This window comes from Erithacus rubecula (genome assembly GCF_903797595.1).
Source record: "Erithacus rubecula genome assembly, chromosome: 9".
In the NCBI taxonomy this organism is placed as follows: domain Eukaryota; kingdom Metazoa; phylum Chordata; class Aves; order Passeriformes; family Muscicapidae; genus Erithacus; species Erithacus rubecula.
This window is the reverse complement of record NC_136660.1, coordinates 19,399,229-19,419,172: the sequence shown is the minus strand read 5'-3', so window position 1 is coordinate 19,419,172 and position 19,944 is coordinate 19,399,229. Positions and strand designations below refer to the sequence as shown.

The window sequence follows — 19,944 nt, the reverse complement described above, 5'->3', positions numbered from 1 at the left end:
CTGCATGAGGATGATAATATTCTTCTTTTGTGAAGAGCAACCTACGAAAACTCTGTGTGTGGAGAGTGGTGACTATGCAGGAGGTGGATCACCTTCTGTACTTATGATATAATGGAAACCAAATAAATGCTATTCTAGCTGGTGCTGCAGTTTAATTTCAACGATCAAACTACCCAAGTTTACTAAAGCCTTTTATTATGGAGTTTGCACTCAGCAAAGATATTACAGGTGATGTGCTGGAGAAAGGAACAGCCAGTTCTGGGCACAGTATTACACAGATGAGACTTATTCTGTACTTGAGAATGCTGCATAAAACATTGACCTGCCACATTTATGCAGGTACTTAATTTTCCAATCTAGGGCATCATGACTACAAATTCCATTTGCCTTCTGGTTAGTCTGGGCAGCTGCAAGTGCTCTGTTTCCTTGTTCAGAGAAGAGGGTTGTACTTTACAAGGAGAACTTGGAAACTCTCAGGCTGAGACAAACCTGGCAGATTGACCAGGAGCAAACAGAACACTTCATGTATCTTGGCATAAACAAACACTGCCCTCAGATGTTCCCTTTCAAAACCAGACATGCAGGGGTACGGAGGGGGTTGCTGCAGTCTCTTTGAAACTCTCTACAGCTCAGTACTTGGCACTGTGGCACTTTAAAAATTAACTATTATAAAATAAATACATAATCTGCATATTTTAACAAATAGCCAGAAATTGCAAGAACTCACTAAAATTTGTTCTGTATCTGTAATGTAGACCATGTTTGGGCTCTGGTTTTCTTCACAGAAGACTTGAGTTAGCCAGCTGCTTCTGCTGTTGCTGACTCCAGAGGCAACTCACCAAGTGACTGAGCAGCCAGCCACAAAAATTGGGGTGGGTGTGCTCTGCTGCACCCCCACTGCCCAGGGGATGTGCCAGGTCTTCCTCTGAGACACCTGTGGGATCACCAGCTCAGGATGGCTGCTGAGAGAGAATCCCCACGGCCCTTCCACCAAAACTTGCTGGGGAAGAACAGCTCTGACTTTGTCTTGGCGATTCATAGTGACCTGTGAAAGCTGCCTTGGAGCACAGAGAAGTGTAAGTTTCTTGAGAAAGCAGCAGGCTGCCAGGTTTATTTGCACCTCCCTCTATAAATCAAACCAAACTCTGAGTAATAGAGAAGTGCATTAAGAAAAAATAACTTCTTAATTAAGAGTGTGTGTTTGGGAAATTTTGCATCTCCAGAGGAAAGATTTTTTAAGGTTTTCAGTATAGACTTTATAGAGAGCTATGTTGATAGGAACTGTAATATATATTTATAAGTTCTTTATACATACTGCAGCATATATTTAATTATTTTCTTGGTTTACGGCAACAGCAGTTCAGATAATGTAAATATTTGGAAAGAATTCTGATTTCAACACAACCTTATTAATTGATTTCTCTTACTTTAATAATTGATATAGCACATCTAATTTTTAGTTAAGAACAATTTGTGAAACAATTCTGGTCATATTAATCAAATGCTGGCTCACAGATAATGAAATACTTAGAGCCTCTGGTGGGTTTGCATGGACTATAAAATGTGCTAAATTAAGAGACACCAAAAGCTTGAAATAGCTTTTATGAGGTAGCTTGAGGGAAAACTTAAAATCGTTTGTATGAAATAGCTTTTATCTACCATTTGGCATTCATTTTGCTAAAGCTGTAGATCACATTTCCCTTTGTTAAGAAAAAAGAAATAAACACATTAATTTAAGCAGCTAAGAGATTAATGTGAACATAAATCTTTCCTTTTAATAGAAATTCCTCCCATTTTAATTATTGATAACAGTTCAACTTGCTCAAAAGGGAAAAAATGTAGCACTTTAAATTTATTCTGCTTCTTTTGCTCTGCACTTTTCCATGGCTTAGGAAAAAGGGCTACTCTCAATTCCCCTGCCCAGAGGCATAGACAGCATTGTTTTCTTAGGGAAAACATACGAGAAGGTGGCTAAATGATTTCTGCACCCCACCAACAATCCTGACTGAGTTGCCCAGCAGGCTGCCAGTCCCTCTGGCCGCAGAGGGCAGCGGGCAGGCAGCAGCTCTCGCAGGGAGCGATGCTCTGGCCCTGCTGCACACAGGGCGGCAGGCGGGGCCCAGCGGGGCCATCGCGGCGCCGCCAGTGCGAGGGGAGAGCCCGGCCCGGCGGAGCGGAGCGGGCTCAGCGCCGCGGGCACACGGATACACCCAGCGCCGCTTCCATCGCTTGCATTTCGGGCGCGCGGATGACGCAACAACGCCCCTAAAATAACTTCCAGCCACCTTTTCTCAGTGTTTTACCGCCTCTGCTGCAAACAGCCGCGGCCTGCCAGCCCCTCGCTCTCCGGCGGGGTCAGAGCTCCCCCTCCCGAGGCACCGCGGCCTCGCTGCTCCCCGCGCCGCTCCCGCTGCCCTCGGCGGGTCCCGCTCCGGGGGACGCCAGGAAGGAAGCGGCGGGCGCTGCTCCTGTCCCGGCAGGGCCGCCGGGCTCCGCCGGGCTCGCGGACAGGTACCGGCGGCGGGAGGGACGGGCCGCCCGGCCGGCTCCAGGCGGGGCCTGGCGGGGGGTGGCGGGGCCGGGACCCGGGGCAGCCGCCCCCGCGGGTGCTCGGCGCTGCGGGCGGGCGGAGGGGAGGCGGCGGGCGGCGCTGGGCGGCCGCACCGCATGCGCAGGAGGGCAGGTGTCGCCGGCAGCCGAGGAGCCGCCGGCAGCATCGTGGCAACCCCGCGTCCCCATGGTGCCGGGTCAGGGCGGAGAGGGCGACGCTGCTCCGGCAGCGGGCGAGCAGGAGCCGGAGGTGCCGCCGGGCCGGGAGGACGGGCCGGATGAGGTGCAGCCCCGCGTGTGCCCGGCGCCCGGCGTCGAGGCGGCGGGCGCTGAGGAGAGCCGCGCTTGCGGCTGCTGCTCGGGCATGTCCTGGCCGTTCTGCTGCGAGGCACCCGGTGAGGAGGGGGAGTCCGGCAGGCGGGGCAGGGGGCAAGCGCCGTCCTGGCTGGGCTGCCCGCTCCCGGGGTGACATTGCCGGCCTGCGGGGGCACAAGAAGCGGCCCGAGGGCACCGGGCCGTCCGCACGTGGCGGCGGGGCGGGGAGCGGCTCGGGCGGCTGCAGAGGGCGCCCGGCATCGGTGCTCGCCCCGCCGCCGGCAGGAGCCGCTTCCGAGCCGTCCCCGGCGGCGGCGGCTCGCACCTGGTGCCCTCGGGTCACCTGCGAGCCGGTTCGGCCTTCCCCTTCCCCTTTCTTCCCCTTTCTCTTGACAAGCCCACCCCGGTGGGGGAGTCGGCAGGCTGGCAGGCACGGCGTGCTCCGTGCCCTTGTACCCCGCGGGTGTGGCGGGCGCGGCTCGGGCCCGGTGCCCGGTGCCCCGCACGCCCCGGGAGCGGGCAGAGCGCCGGGACCGCTCATCCCCGGGGCAGGGCGGCTCTGAGAGAGCCTCGGGAGCGACTGTTCCTCGGGAAAACAGTACTTCCTGTTTTTAAAGTTTTAAAGCAAGACTTGACAGGTTTCGTTGATTAGAGGTGCCTTCTGTCTGTATGAACTTCTGGCACTATAAATGCATTTGAGAGTGCACTTCAGTTAGTCCACGTACTTGGGACTGTGACTTCTTGAGCAATTCTTACATTGCTTTAGTCTGAGTGTAATAATTTTGTCCTAACTCGAGTCCATGCATCACTTCTTGATAATTTTCAATTGATAAAGCCACAAACGTATTGTGAAATATGGAACGTGGAGTTCTCTTTAAACATAAATGTCATGTTAAAATAATTTCTGAAGCTATCTGGAGTACTTTTCTTTAAAACGACTTCACTGAAAATGTGATTGTCATAAAATGGACTGAAATTGACTTTCTAGCAGCAAATAGATTTGCCGGTGACCTATGGAGAGGCCAGAGTCCTTCACCAGTGAAATTCACATTAGTGTCACTTCTAAGCAAAGCTTGAGGGGAAAAAAAAACAGTTTTTGAAATCCTGAGAAACTTTCATTAATTAACCAAAAAGAGTACTTTGGTTTGGGTCGCCTCTCTGGAAAAATCGTTGACTGAGTCTATGACTGCCTATGAATCACACTTAGATCTTGTCTGCATGACCATGATTAGTTTCAATGCAGGCTGTTCTGCTCCTGGCACTTTACAGACGTCAGAGAGACATCTTCTGCTTTTTATAATGTGGTGACTCTTCTGCCTTTCCTAAAGGTCTGGGAGAATCATCTTCTTACTGACCATCTTTCCATCTTACTTTCCATCTTTTCTAAGAGCCAGTACTCTTCTCTCTCTGCTACTATTCTTGAGATGCTTGTATGTGAGAAGTGTGGTTTTCTTCATTGCTTGCATTTTGCAAGTATAAAAACTGTTTGAAATAATGTACAGCATTAAAACCACAATTAGAATTTACACATAAAACAGGACGCACAGGGAGGCATTTACTTGTGACTTAAAACGAGAGTGGAAAATTTTTTGAAAGCATTATGTGTGGATATGACCAGGGAATAAAACTGGAAAACCAAATCTGTAGCCACTCAAAAAAGAGGAGTTAGGTGCTGCTTGAAACCCTTTGAATTTCAGGCTGCTACATTCTTTGAAAAAAACCATGAGTGCTTGACTGGTTTGATGGTGTTAGGCTAGTATTTTGAGGCTTAATATTTCATGGGGTGGGAATGTTATCTTAACCTAACTTCTCCCTAAAACTTTGTAATAAGTACTCTTCAGAACTGCAGTTCTTGTTTTTGGTAGAAGAACTTGGACCATCTTGTTTTTAAAAGGAAATAAAACACTTTCTCATTGCACTGAGTACATGCTTTGGCAATTCAAGATGTTGATGTTTTAAATTCTAGTGTTACAAGGTTCTGAAAATTCTGTTTCTGATAGGCTTGGTATATTGGGCAGCTTACAGAAATCAGCTCCTTCTGATTTTTGTTTGTTCCCTACAATCCAAAGCTTAGTTCTGGGTATAAGATTCTTTTAGTGTATTTTGCTTTAATTTGATTGGTTTTCCATTTCAACACTTCCTTTATTTAGGTTGGCTTCATTCTGTAATAATCAGGAGAAGCTATCATGCCTGAAATAAAAGTTAAAAGTTCTGTTTGTGCTTGTTCATCCATAAGCCAGCCTGGGTTTGGATTTCCCATTTCAGTTATAGGCCAGTCTGATTCCTCTTGTTTCAATATTAGAGACTGTTGATTTTGTAGTTCTGTTATGTGACTATGTGGATTAAGGCATTACATAGTTCATGAACATTTTTAAAATTCACTTTGTTTCATAGTTGGTAGATGCCCTAGTCCAGTGTTGGTTGGTGGTAGTTTTTATAGTCAGTTTTATGTAAGAGGCTATTGCTAAACAGAAGTATTTCAAGTAGAAGCTGTAACTCACTTTCAGCTGCAATGTGGCAGGATTCCTTGAAAAGCAAACCTTTTGCCTACTTCAGGTTGTGGTTGCTGTTGTGAAGACTGGGTCTCTAGGACTGTCAGCCTGCAGTCTCCCCTCTGAGGTAATAAGATGCAGTTTCTCAGCCTTGAGTGCTGATCTCAAGGAGGATCAAAATGGTTTGTGACAAGTTTTGTTAAAAAAAAAAACAAACCAACGCTCCCAAAACCTCACTTAGTTGCTAAGCAACTCGCAGCAGTACCCGGCTGATTATGTTTTAGAAGATCCATAAGGCTCACAGGCTGCCACTCTAATGTGAGATGAGGCACCCTTTTATCAAAACACTGCTTCTGGGATGTGGAGTTCTTGCTCCTATATTTGGAGGGAGTCACAGAAAAGGCATCTCCCAGTCTTTTATAAAGGTAGAGAAAAAGAAAGAGATAGTGAGGTGATGTCTCACTCAGATCTTTAGATGGGCTCTGTTTTTCCTGATGTTCGCCTCTAGGTTCAGTGGAAATGCTGTTCCTTTTATGCAATAAAGCAATAATGAAAAAGGCTGATTTCCTTGGAGTTCTCTGTCTCACAATTCTCCCTCTCCTTGCTGTTTTTTCTTTTCTTTTTCTTTTTTTTAAATTTTTTTAAAATAATTCAGAGTGGAGAAAATGAGTGGAATGAGGAAGAGTTGTTGAAGAGAGCCTGAGGCAATGAGGAAACTTGAATAGAAGCATTAGGCTAGGGAAACTTTCAGGAAGGGGAAGTCTTCATGGAATTATAATAGATATCAGGCCTTTGATGTTTTAACATTAGTTACTTAAATTTATTCTGCTTAAAAATGTGTATTTGATGCTTATTTGAAGAAAATATTTGGATTCTTACAGCAAGATTAAAATCTTATTGGTCTAGGTCAAATTTAGGGTGATTTAGTTGCAAAATAAATATGAGGTGTAACAAAAATGATGTTGTGTACACAGATTTTGCATTGTGTATTTGTGAGAAAGGAAATTATATTTTTGCTTGGGAACCTTAGTTAACTAAGCAGCTGATTCCCAAGCTAATAGTTTGAGAATCTGACCATGGACTGTTTTGTAGCCTGTTATATTTATTGTTTTCTGGGTCGAATTGTGAGTAGTCCCTATATTAAATCACCCATACTAGTCTGATATCTACAAGAAGTTGTCTACTAACTCGTGTAGAACTGTGATGTTTTGTATCCCAGATGTTAGAGTTCATCTCTTACACTCTGTTTTAAGAAAAAAAGAGGGTCCATTATGGTCAGTGAAAAGTCTTTTCAAGGTAAGTCTGGTAAATAAACATAATATTTGCATTTGTTTTCTTTGGTTCCCCTGTTCTCCATCACGAAAATCACTACAGATACGTGAAGCACTGCGGTGTGTGGGGCTGCCTGATCAGAGAAGTCTTCTAATAGATCCTTATTAACTGCAGTTTATCTCTTGCAGGGACAAAGAAGAAAGCTAAGTGCCCAGGACTTGGTCTGTTTTATACCATCCTGTCTGCCTTCCTTTTCTCAGTGGGCTCTTTACTTCTTAAAAAAGTAGAAGATATACATTCAGTGGAAGTGAGTGCAATTCGATGTGTTTTCCAAATGGCATTTGTTCTTCCTGGTTTAATATACTACAAGTAAGTGTAAAAAATGTTTAAATTTAAAGTTGTTTCTTAAAACTAGATCTAGAATTTCACTCCTTAAATATGGTTGCAATGTTATTTTAGTTTGTGCTTCAGTTGCATTATTTTAGTTTAGTTGATAGTTTCTTAATATGATTCAAAAAACTGAAAATCTTTGACTCCCTGAATGGTAGAGGCTTCTACTAAGATTATTGTATCAAATGCTTTGATTTCCATGAAGGGATGATCTTAAAAAGACAGAAGGTAATTTGTAGATGCTCTTGGATTATTTTGCAAGCAAAAATTAATCACTAGAAGAACAGGTTCTGACTCTGAAAGTGATTGGAGGTCATGATGGAAATAAATTGGTCTGTGTCAGACAGTTAAGAGTATTTGGGTATTAAACTCCCTTGTCTAGAAATGTGTGCCATACTTAAATATGTTTGGATGTTAGTCGTGAAATAAGCAAGACAGTGACATTAATGTGACATTTCTGTTTTTCAGAACAGGGTTTTTGGGACCAAAAGATAAAAGAATTTTTCTTTTCTTCCGAGGATTCCTTGGGTCTACTGCAATGGTTCTTCTCTACTACGCTTTCCAAGTCATGCCACTAGCTGATGCCACTGTTATAACTTTCACCAGTCCTGTTTTTACATCATTGCTGGCATGGATTTTTCTCAAAGAGAAATACAGCCCTTGGGATCTCCTGTTTACTCTCTTTGCAGTCATTGGAGTGATTCTGATTGCCAGACCACCATTTCTGTTTGGCTCACGTGTTACAGGCATTGAAGGAAGTTACTCAGATCACCTTAAAGGAACTATAGCAGCCATTGCAAGCACGTTATCTGGAGCTTCCACTATTATTATACTGAGGAAGGTGGGGAAATCTGTGCACTACTTTTTGTCAATTTGGTATTATGCTGTCATTGGATTAGTTGGATGTGTTATAGCATTGTTTGTTTTGAATGAATGGCATTTACCACACTGTGGTAGAGATAGGGTTTTTCTAATATTAATAGGCATGTTAGGGTTGGGGGGTCAGATATTTCTCACAAAAGCGTTACAGATAGAGAAAGCTGGACCTGTATCAATAATGAGAACAATGGATGTGGTGTTTGCTTTTATTTTACAAGTTCTTTTTCTCAATCATGTACCAACTTGGTGGACTGTGGGTGGTGCCCTTTGTGTGGTAGCCAGTAGTTGTGGAACTGCCATTCGTAAGTGGAGACATAGTGTGAAAAAAGCTAAGCAGAGGAAAATCTAACAATATTGACACTAATTCATTACAGAAACAAGCAATCTTGAGAGATATATAAATACAATATTTATTTTTTATTTATTTTAAGTATCCCATTTACCAAATTGTAGTACCAAATTATATCCAGTAAAATAAGTTGACTTTTTACCAAAATTGAAGATGTTTTAGCAACTGATGAGGTATATACTTTCCTTTCTTAGGCATGCTAATATGGGCAGTAGAAAGATACTTAAAAGTTGTTGCTTCCTTTCAAAAGTGGACAGTATTTATTTTCATAGGGTTCCTGACTCTCCACTTAGACTCTTTCTTTATTTTTCAGAGCAGTGGATATAAGTCTATTTAATGCTATTCTGTGCTTGATTACCACAGGGATTGCAGTACAAAAGTTAGAAGGGCATTAAGAGTTGGTATTCCTTAAACAACCAGCTTTTATAGAACAGATAAAGCTTGTATTTCTATAAGCTTTCTGATTATTATTTTGCACAAAACAGATGCCAAATATGGGTTTAATTTAAATTTGGATTCTAAAGAACAAAAGCAATTTCATTTTTCCAAGTGATATCAAGAGAAAATTAACTTGTGAAAATTACCTATCAACTTTGCTTTTTCGGAAAAAGAATTTTAAGTGTTTGCACTTATTTCACAGGCATGGTGAAACGATCTAATAATCTTTTTTTTTTAAAGTGATTTTCCCTATAAACATGTCTTTAGTTGCTGCAGTCTCAGTGATGAGAGGCAACAGTTAATTCTATGCCATCCATAAATTAGCCCTTTCTTCTGGTATGGAATGCTGCGCTGTAGCTGCACTTTTCTTTATTCTATGCAAAAGATAATATTTTTTAGGTATTTAATATAGGTTATTTAATGCTGCTTGTGACCCTTTCTAGATTCCTCTATACTAAAGTTCTTTATGAGACCAAGTTCGAGTCTCCTTTGCCTTCATGGACTTAGGATGATTTACATTAAAGCTTTTGTTTATTTCATGAGAATAATAAGAAGGTACAAGAGTGCAGTGTAATTGCAGTTTCACGGAAGATGCAGGTTGGCCAAGGTCATACAAGGTCATAGAGAAGAAGTTTGAGGAAAGCTTGGTGGAAGGATGATGCTATGCATACACATCACATTCAGGCATCCACATGGCATCAGGCAGTGCTAGTGGGCAGCTTCAATCCCACCCTGTCCCTCTTAAGTCTGTATCACTTCTCTTGCACATCTCACTTTTGTAGGGTTTTTTTTGAATGCAACAAATACTAAAGAAAATACTTTTATTACTGACCTTGGTGTCCTTCACATTTCAGGAAGGCTAAATGTTTAATATCAGGAAGTAGGATTTTCCCAAGTTGAACATTACATACTTGTCTCAGTCAAGTTTAAAGAAAATTTTAACTTGAATCTTTATTTGGTCCTTTGTATCTTGAGGAGACTTTCAGTTACTTTAGTGTTTTTCTAAAAGACAGTGCTGTGTTCTGTACACTTGATAGATGCTTTTTCTAAATCACTGAAGGTGGTGTTCGTTTTCTTATTTTGATTTATAGATGTTTGGTCACGTCTTTTCTTTTGCCAATAAGCATTGCATACTGTCAGGGCAGATCTCAGGGCTTCAATCCCAAAGGCACAAAATGCAAATATTACTTCAGGGTCAGAGTATCATATGATACATTGAGTCTGAAAGGGCCTGTCAGGATCATTGAGTGCAGCTCCTGGCCCTGCACAGGACACCCCAAGAGTCACACCATGTGCCTGAGAACATTCTCCAAACATTCCTTGAATCAGACAGGCTTGGTGCTCTGACTACTTCCCTGGGAACCTTGTTCCAGTCCCCAAATATCCTCTTGGTGAACCTGTTCCTGTATGCAGCCTAAATCTCTCTGCTTTCAGCTTTACTCAGCTGAGTAAACTCAGCCGTTTACTTGAGTTCTGTCACTGAGCACAGAGAAGAGATCAGCACCTGCCTCTCCACTTTCTCTTATGAGAATATTGAAGACCTCAGTGAGGTCTCCCCTCAATTTCTTCTTCTCCAGGGTGAAACAAGCCAAGTGACCTTAGCAACTCCTCTGTAGCCTTCCCCTTCAGACCCTCAACATCCTCATGGTCCTCTACTAATCTCTCTGCAACACCCAGTTGTGGGACAATCCCTTCCCTTGCCCGGCTGGATGCTGTGCCTGGTGCCCTCCAGGCTGCCAGGGCACTGCTGACTCTTATTCACCTTTCCATCCACCAGCACCCTCAGATCCCTTTCTGTGTGCTGCTCTCCATTCCCCAGTCTGTCTGTTGCCCCACCTCAGCTGCAGAATCTGTCACTTGACTTTGTTAAATTTCATATATTTGGTGATTGCCCAGCCCTCTAATTTACCAAGGTATCTGCAGGGCCTCCCTGCATTTGATGGAGTCAACAGCTCCTGCCTGTTTAGTGTCATTCTTGGTATTCCTTGGAGTCCTGTGTCCAGGTCGTTAATGAGGATGTTAAAGATAGCTGGGGTGAGATTAGAGCTCATTAGAGGCTGAATGCCAGCCTGATGTCATCCCACTCTCTGTAACTCTTTGTGCCTGACCCATGAGCCAGTTGCTCCCATTGTGTAACAGTTATCCAGCTGTGTGCTGGGTGTTCTGTCCAGAAGGATGCTTTGACAAAAGTTCTGCTGAAGTCCAAAAAGATTGTGGGCTGGCTTTCCTAGATTGACTAGGTGGGCTACCCTATAGTGGAAGGAAATCAGGTTTGACAATCAAGACTTGCCATGCATGAAGCCATGCTGGCTGGGACCAATGACTGAGTTGTCCTCCAGGTGTTTTTCATTACCTCACAGAAAAACCTTTTCTATATATCTGGATATGAGGAGCTGTCTTTGTCCAAGTTTCTGTAGGTAAAACCTGCACCCTGAATCTGAATATGTTTATGGATATGAGAAGATTCCACTTGAGTGTTAGAATCGGTTCCTGCTTACAGCTGTCTGTTCTCTGCTTTTCCTGAATGCTGCAGCTCAGCTACTGCTGACAAGGTCAGGAAACTGCTTTACTATCTCTTAAATGCCTCACATAGTAATAAAATTCCAGTTTGGCACCTTTTTTGCTTAATACTTGAAACTGTGAACTGGGATTGTTTTTCTGCTCCTGAGCCATCACTGCCATTGAGAACAGTTTTCAGGAGAAGGAAGGAAAACAGACTGCTTCATTTTTTTACAGCATTTTTTACTGCTTCAGCTCATGTGTAATATGCATGTGTTTGAATTGCCACTTACAAAGGTGTGGTTCCAAAGCAGTTCAGATTGATGCAAACTTGGATTGTCAGCTAGCCCTGCTGTCTCCTCTTGGCTCAATTCTTATGTGGTTATGTGATGATGAGCTACCCCTGGGAGCTGATCCAGTACATATCTTTTTAGTAAGGTTGTTGGAGAGGGCAAAAGCAGTGTAGCCTAAACTTGATGACAGTATAAAAACCTTAGGAAGTTGAATTAGGTGATAGTTTAAATTACAGCCTATGAATGCTGCTTTGTCAGTACAGAATGAAAATTATGTGGAAGCTTACATTTGAAAACATCTTTAGTTTGTATGATTTCAATGAATCTTGTTTAGACTTAGTAGAGAAGAGCAGGTTACTGAAGAATGGATTGTTTTCTTGCCCTTAACACATAAGTAAAAGTAGAAAACCTGCTACATGACCAGAAATCAACATCTAGTTATAGTGGTTTGTAATTTTTGTCTCAAGTTCCAGCAGAAACTCTTTCAAAATATTGCTTGTGCCAAAACCCCCAGATGATTGGTTTTTTTCTTTGTTCAAACATACAGGGTTTCCTTATGGCTTCATCTGCTTATTTCCTCTTGCTGTTCTTAAACCTTGCTAAATATTTAAGTTGTTACAATAATAATCTAAACCAGATCCTGTGTTGGAGGATGTATGTTTTGGAACATTGTTTTGATTTTGATCGATCTTTTAGGGAACTGTTTAACTGAAATGAGAATTAAGGACTTGACTAGGGCTTCTCTATCCATAAAGTATGACAGGCTAGTTTCTGTAATTGGTTTTTCTAGATGATGTTGGGAATGAAAGACATTTAAGCTTTAAGTTCTTCAACCACCTCAATTTTAAAATTTTTCTTCCTGTCAAATAGAGGCTGAAAACCTAAATATTAGTTGCAAGCCTTAAAGATAATTAAACTACAGAAGTGTGGGTAGCATGAAATGCTGGGTTTTTTTAGTTGAAAATATTTCTTAAAATTTCTGTTAGGAAGTTAAAAGTTTTCTTCAAAGCTTAACAGTTTGAGAATCTGAAATGAAACTGGCTGAGCTTTGATTCTTTTAGATTCTGATCGTTTTTAGCTTTTTAATACAGCAAGTTTCTCAGGGTCAAAAGTTATTTTTCTGAGCTTTGAGTCAGGAATGTATTGATGTTCATTGTCTGTAGTGTCCTGTTGTGATCTAAAGTTGGATAAATATATTATTCTAATGGAAACTCCTTCCTATGTAATATGATGAAATATTGTTTCATGCAATTGCTTTGTTATAATGTTAAGTTTCTCTTGAATTTCAATGTATTCATTCAATGTTCTGATTTTAGTGGATTCTGAAGAGAAGGAGTAATAATTAGTTACTGGTTACTTTGCACAGAAACATAAGGATAAAAAGATTTAGTTGTTACTGATGTATCATAAGTTTGGTTCATATGTTCTTTACTATGCAAGACATTAATTGCTGGTCTTTGAGACTTTGTAGCCTTAAAGCCTTATCTGCCCAACTCTTCTGTAGAAAGCTGATGGCTTTGTACTGTCACTGTGCAGCAGCCAATCTCTTTCAGGTTAAGTTGGTTGTTTAAAGGATGCTCTAAAAGCCCTTTAAATAAGGGCTTTTAAATAAGTCTGCACTAAGAATTTGACAAGCTCATTGTGTAGATAAGGGTGGTCTATATAATTAAAATGAATTTCCAGCATTTGTCTAACACCAGGCAAAAAGTAACCTCAATATAACAACATTGGTGATACTACTAATTAAGTGTGTAATTTTTATTCTGAAGACAGATTCCCAATTCCAAAAAGTAGTCCAAGATGGTCCTTCCTGTAATTAGTAATAACAAAATGGATCGTACTTCCCTTGATGATAATTTAAAATAAACAAGTACTTCCATGGTATTTTCTCTTCTTTGAGCTTTTGTTTGAGAGCTGTCTGTTGAAAGGTTTATTTCTAGGGAGACAGCCTCTTTCAAAGTTATTTCCTTGTAATTAGCAGTAGTTACCCAGGAAGAGTCTGTTTTTTAGTTCTTTAACCATGATTACCATGGCAGGCTCATCTGTGGCATCAGCCCCACAAGGGTAATAAAAACATTATCTCTGTCCCTGCATGGATTCAGTGTTGGCAGTGCTGACAGCAGATGTGAACACTGTCTTCAGCAGGACATTGCAGCTACCAGCAGAATGTTTTTGGGCTCATTGCTGCCTGTCCATCCAAAGAAAAGTTGTGCTTTATGTTCCTGCAGATGCAGGTGACTTCAGGGGGAACACACATAGAGTTCTATGGTGATAACTTCTGTATATCAGAATGAATAATTTCCTATGTTGTGTGAATTATTGTTTGACAAAAAGGGGGTAAAAATACCCTTAACATTAATTAAAGGATTTTTGCTATGTCCTATATATTGTTAAATATGTGTTTAATTACATGTTTTGTAGATGTTACTGGCTTTGTTATGTAGTAGTATATTTTTACAGACAATTCTTATATATTGAAATGTTAAGAATATTTTCGTAAGAGATTTATATTCTTCATTGCTAATAAAATGATACTGATGAATTAATCTCTGTTTTTGCATTGATTAGTGGAATATAACTGAAAGCATTGTTTGTAAAACTTAATGAAAGGACTGTTAATCAAACAGTCCCTGATAAATATGAACGTAGGCCTTCTGCTAGTATTATCATGCTGCATCACTTTTTATACCTTGCAACAAGATAGTGACAAAATGAAGCTTCATCAACTTCCATACATTCATTTCTTAACTGGAATCACTGTAGCATTGACAGATTAGTAAAGTTAAATTTTCCTGTGTCCAAGTGGCAGTCCTTTTCTGTGGAATTTTTTGTTCTATTTTATTACTATACATCATGATTGGAATTCAACTCCTGCCCTACTTGTCACAAGATGATACTTAATTCATACTTCCCATTATCTCGTGTGTTAAAAATTAATTTTTTACCAAAGAGGGAAAAAATTCATGTTTGCTAAGTATTACAGAAAGATTGCTGATTTTTGTTATCCTTACAGCATTGCTGCTTCCTTCAATGGTGGCAGTTCTTAGAAGAACAGAAGATAACAGAAGTGGGCTTCTCAAACTTGCACTTGAGAACTTTGAGAGGAAGTGACAGATGTTTTTTTTTCTGGGTGTAACTTAGGGAAAAATAGATGAGGAACTCTAAGTTACATTGTGGGCAATTACTGGCAACGTTGGCCTGTCTATCCAGCATCCTCCTCACTTTGTGTGCTCAAAAATCAACTCATTGTAGGGCAACTCATCATGTTTGTTTCATATGCTTTAAAGTAAAGGAAAAGCAAGGTACTTCCAAGAGCTCCAACTGTGACAGGCATAGGCAAAGGAAGATTATTTGTGAAAGAAACTTTGCCACTTTCCCTTGGCAGGCTGTGTGTTCTTTGGAACAGCTGATCTAATAGACAGAAATTTAGGCTTCGAGGGAAGAGTGGGGGGAAAGAGCTTTTTGAATAGTATTAAAATTTTTGTTTAGAAATTATTCGTGACTTAGCATAAGAGACAAAGGCTGTTACTAGGTAATAAAACTCTTGAAACAAAATTGCAGAATGATGCTATTCACACACACAGAAAAAAAAAAAAAAAGAACCAAAAAAACAACAACAACAAAACAAAAAACAAGAGCAACAACCCAAAAAAAACCCCCAAAAAACCCCCCAAAAAAACCAAAAGGAAAAGAGATCAAAGAGATACAAATTAAAAAGCATTCCCATTGTTGGAAAACAAACTTCACTGAAATTGCAAAATACTTACGGGTCTAGACTTCATTGATTTGATAAAGTTTTCTTACTGTCCAGAGCACAGGAAGTAGAGCATGAGATAAAATATGCAGATTAACTCTTCAAATAGGTTTCAATTTATTGTTCTTCAATTAGCTTTTATGGAACTGTATTTTCTTACGCTACTAGATACAGTTCATGCATTACTCTGTCAAGGAGCAGTGAATTCTAGGAAGGATAACTGATTTGTCAGCTGCGTTTACATGCTGAGCAAAGGGAAAAAGAGATTTGAGTTTTTGCAATGCTAGAATTAAGTGGGTTTGGGGTCTGTATGAAAGAGATGGAAAGCAAACTCGTTTTCTGGCCAGTAAGTTCATTTTCCCTCTGTACTGTGACTGTTCTGTCAGCAGGTGGGGCTGTCTTTCTTAATTTATTCCTTAGGGCGTAAGAGTAAAGCCTCTTAAAAATCCAAATCCACAGATCTAGACATTAAAAGTTTCAGACAATGATTTACTCAGTGTAAATACTAAATTTAAGTAGTATTCCAAATGCTATTGAATCATTTTATTGACTACACACAATACTGATCAGCAGACCCTTGAATAATCTCATACTGGGTATGATGCAGTCTGGATATTACCAATGTCCCAAACATTCTTTATTAAAAAAGAAACAAAAAACAAAACAAAACCCAACCAAAAAACGAAAAAGGGAGGGATAACAAGTACATTCTTACTGTTAAATTCTTTGTGGCAAGTTGTAGTGGGCTAGGATGAATTTAGGCTACTGGTTCTAATGTTGTGCAGAAACAGAGCACATATGCTGTCTGAGCAGTTGACCTTGTTGCTCTCTGTTTTTCTCCTGCTTGGCTGGGGGATTTAAAAAATATTTCTGTTCCAGTCTTAATTTTTATTTTGAGGCTGGGGTGAGACCCCTGGGTAGCTCTTGAGCAGGTTCTTGGTGCAGGTGCTGATGTAGGGAGGCCTTAAGTGTCATCTAGTACCTCATCCCCAAATATTTCCAATGCCAGGGTTTCCCAGTAACTGTTGCTCTGCTCACCAGAGCACAGGGCTATGGACAGGAGCAGGTGTGCTGGAAGAGCCTCTTCAGGCAGGGCAGCTGATTCAATAAGGAAGCTGTGCAAGCTTTTCAGCATAGGTGGAGTTGGGAAAGGCTGTACTAACTTAATTTAACGGAGAGAAATGTTAGAAAGGGAGGAGGTGACATGGCTAGGTACTACAGTGAGCTAGAAAAAATACTTGTCAACATGTTTTCCATTGGAAGGTTGGCTGGAGTATTTTTTACTGGTGTTAACTGGCACTGTTAGGTGTTGTTCTACTTCATAGGAAGTACTGGACAGTTTTTGGGAAACTGAATAATGTTAGAGAAGAGAAAAAGCTTAATATTATTTGGAAAGGCTACGTGGCAAATCCATTTTATTTTATAAAAATACAGTGCACTGTGAATCAGATACTTATATTTACTTTCTTGTTTTCCCATTAGTACTTTATTACATAAAACAAATATTCCTTTATATTACCATAAAAATTGTTCAGCCACTATTGAGTTTTGTTCAGGAAGTAAAGGAAAAAGCTGTTTGCTTTTAGAAAGTAAACCTGATTCTATTGGTTTTTTTTCAGTTTGCCAGAATTATTTCATGTCAATCCATGCCTTGTAAAAGATGTGTGTTGAATTTCTTTGTTAAACATCATCTTTATGTAATATGAATAAGGCCCTATGTTCTGTTATTTGTAGTAACGTTTGTAGGGAGTCCATATGAAAATACTTAGCTGATATTCTTTATTCTTGCCATATGACAGAACATTTTTTCCATTATTAAAAATGGAGAGTGATAACAAAATACTACAATCTGAAGTCTCACATGGGAGGACTGCAAGTAGCAAGACATCCTTTTCTTCCCCAGAAGCCTCATTTGCTTATGTGATTTATCTCTCTTTTCTGCTTTACCTGCCAGAAACATGTAGCTGTATTTCCTTGTCAGGTTGTTACTTCTTAATTTGCACAAAAGGTGGCTAATTTCAATTTCTGATGTTATCAGCACAGTGATGTTGTTTATTCAAGGAAGGAAGAATGATGTGAAATATACACACACACACACACACACACACACACATATACATATATTAAGACAAGCTATAAACTTTACAGATTAACCTTTTTTTGCATCATTAAGATTTGTAAATTTTAATTCCAATGTCTATCATAAATCATTTTGAGACAGCTTTACTGAACAGACTCTTGTATCTCCTGTTCTCTTAGGAGGGGGAGGGAAGAGGGAAAAAAGGAAAAGTCTGGGGGAAAATCTTTGTTCTCTTGCTGGCAAGTTCTCTGTAGCAAAGCTGTCCCACTGAAGCCTGTCTGTGTGATTGGGTACAGATTTAAGGAAGAGAGGGAACAGTTTGTTCTATGCTGATTATATAAGAATACCCTTGACAGCATGTTGCTGGCTTCAGATTACAGCCTGTATCCCACAATTAGCATGGAAAAAAATAGGAAAACTAGAATTATACCCAAATTTCTATTTCTTTACTATGCTTTTTTTTAATTCTGAAAACCTTGGGTTTAAGGTAATGGACTCTATTTTAGCCTGTAGTCACAAGCCTGTAGATGTCAGTTTTGATCAGGAAACTTAAAATACTGTTTTCCTCAAGAAAAATGTATTTGCCAGTTTAATTCTGGTCTTTAAAATTTTCTGGAGGATTCTGGTCTTTCCAAATTCTCTGATGCCCAAAGATATTTTTTAACATGTTTTTCTAATTTGCCTTTTGTCTCCTTGGATATTTAGAACTTAATTTCAGGATTGAAAGCATTTTTTGATCTTTACAGATTTTTGTTTTTTTAAATTCCCTCTTTCATATGCAGATTTGGAAATACATTCCAGGTAGGTAATTAATGAAAAAGCTTTATTCACATTTCATTTCACCCATTTAAATATTTTTAAAGCATTAGGAACTTCTAAACAGAAGCACAAAGTGTTGCACTGCACTTTTTAAAACTACAGCCTAGGTCTCTTTCTCTGGAGCTTAATGGGTGTATTTAGGCCCCCAAATTTTTATATAGATCATTACAAATGATCTATATAAAAAAATTATGTACAATTTGCTGTAAAGAACAGCAGCTACTTTCAGCTGTGCTTACACTGTGATCTCTCAGAGGTGGAATCAATGGGACCTGTTACAGTTGGACTCTCAGGGGGACAGGAATTTTGGGTGTGCAGTGAGGGTGCTCAGGAAAGGGAATACAGCACCAGAGATAAGTCAGGGCACTGCAAAACTCTAATCCTGAGTATGGTGAAGATTAATGTGGTTTGAGGTCATCTTGTGCTCTCTCTCCCCTCAAATGCTGCCATCGATGGACTGTTGACTGGAAAGCCAGTCACATTTACAATACACTGGCAACTGAGGAACTTGAAACCAGGAGATATCAACACTGTACTGTCTTCAGAAATCCTAGAAATTTGTTTTGGACAAATGTTTTATGAAGATGTTTCCATATCAGCCCCATTCACAAACCATTTGTTTCTTTAGCAGCAGTTTTGCTGTCACAATCTTCTTGGTAATTTTTCTGCATGTGATTGTAGGTCATTAGTTTAGAATCTGATGGTGTTTATGTATACTTTTATTATTTACTTTTTTCATTTAAGTCTCAATTTTGTTTTTATGACTTTTGTGATAATTTGAGGTATACTTTTATTGCTATGTTATCACACTTCAAAGAATTTTTGACTAGATTGTCTGGGATTTTCAGTATTAAATGCCTCATAACCACATGTATTATTTTCTTAGCCTTAGCATAAATATGAATCCAAGTTGTAATTAGTGACTCTGTGTTAAACTATACCAACATGTCTATAAAACACAGCATATGGATATCTTGATGAAAGGAAATTGGGAGATGCTGCTTTTATAAACCTGAAAGCTGCAGAGCAGATGTGGAAGGAATTACTGCAAAGAATCTCAACTGGCATATAAAACAGAAGCTGAAGTTTATTTGGGTTTTATTATAAAAGAAAAAACATTTTACTAAAGCTCTGTTGTATTTAAGGTTACATAAAATTGTGTTGTTCAGGACTAGCTGTGAAACTATGTGCACTGATGTTACAATGGAACAAGGCAATTTTTTTCCTTTAAATACTTAATACTAGAACTTTACAAATGGATTGTAAAATACGTATTTTTAGAATTTACAGTAAATTTAATAATGTTCCTTTTTGGGGGAGAAGGCTGCAATAGATATTGCGAAGTTAATATCCTTTTTGTAATTTCATGAGCAAAGAGCAAAATAGTGATTACCCTTTTTGCAGTCTGATTGTCTGGCTTCTTCTGTGGAAAGTCCTGGTCATAAATGCTCATTTCTGTAGAGCTATTAACCACAAGCATTCCCATGCTCTCATATTTTCAACACCTAATCAGTCAGCCTGACTTTGTAGAAAACACTAGATTATTATTTACTTACCTATTATAGATTTCAGCAAAGTGTTGATGTGTTTACCAGGCTAAAATGTGGATGCTGTTACAGCACTAAAATATTTTACTCACTATATTTTCCTTTTCAATTATTCTGTTAAAGTAGTGTTGCATTAAAACTACACTGAATTACACTACACAGTGAAAACACTACAAGATTTTGAGTTACACTTTTTAGAGGGTACTTGGAATCACCCAACATGAAGTACCTTAACACTAAGAAGAGAAAAATACTAACATACCAGGT

The 19,944-nt window shown here is 39.8% G+C and overlaps 1 protein-coding gene across 2 annotated transcripts; it reads left to right on the top strand.

Annotated features, from left to right (window-relative positions):
- Positions 1-2,602: 2,602 nt before the first annotated feature.
- On the top strand, positions 2,603-10,102 carry SLC35G1 (solute carrier family 35 member G1). Of its 2 annotated transcripts, none has more exons than XM_079312205.1 (3): positions 2,603-2,945; positions 6,818-6,998; positions 7,488-10,102. In XM_079312205.1, the coding sequence occupies exons 1-3, from the start codon at positions 2,738-2,740 to the stop codon at positions 8,245-8,247; spliced, it is 1,149 nt and encodes a 382-aa protein (XP_079168331.1). In that variant the 5' UTR covers positions 2,603-2,737; the 3' UTR covers positions 8,248-10,102. The 2 variants fall into 2 exon arrangements, with proteins under 2 accessions (XP_079168331.1, XP_079168332.1); XM_079312206.1 differs by lacking the exon at positions 2,603-2,945 and adding an exon at positions 4,274-6,653.
- Positions 10,103-19,944: the final 9,842 nt, after the last annotated feature.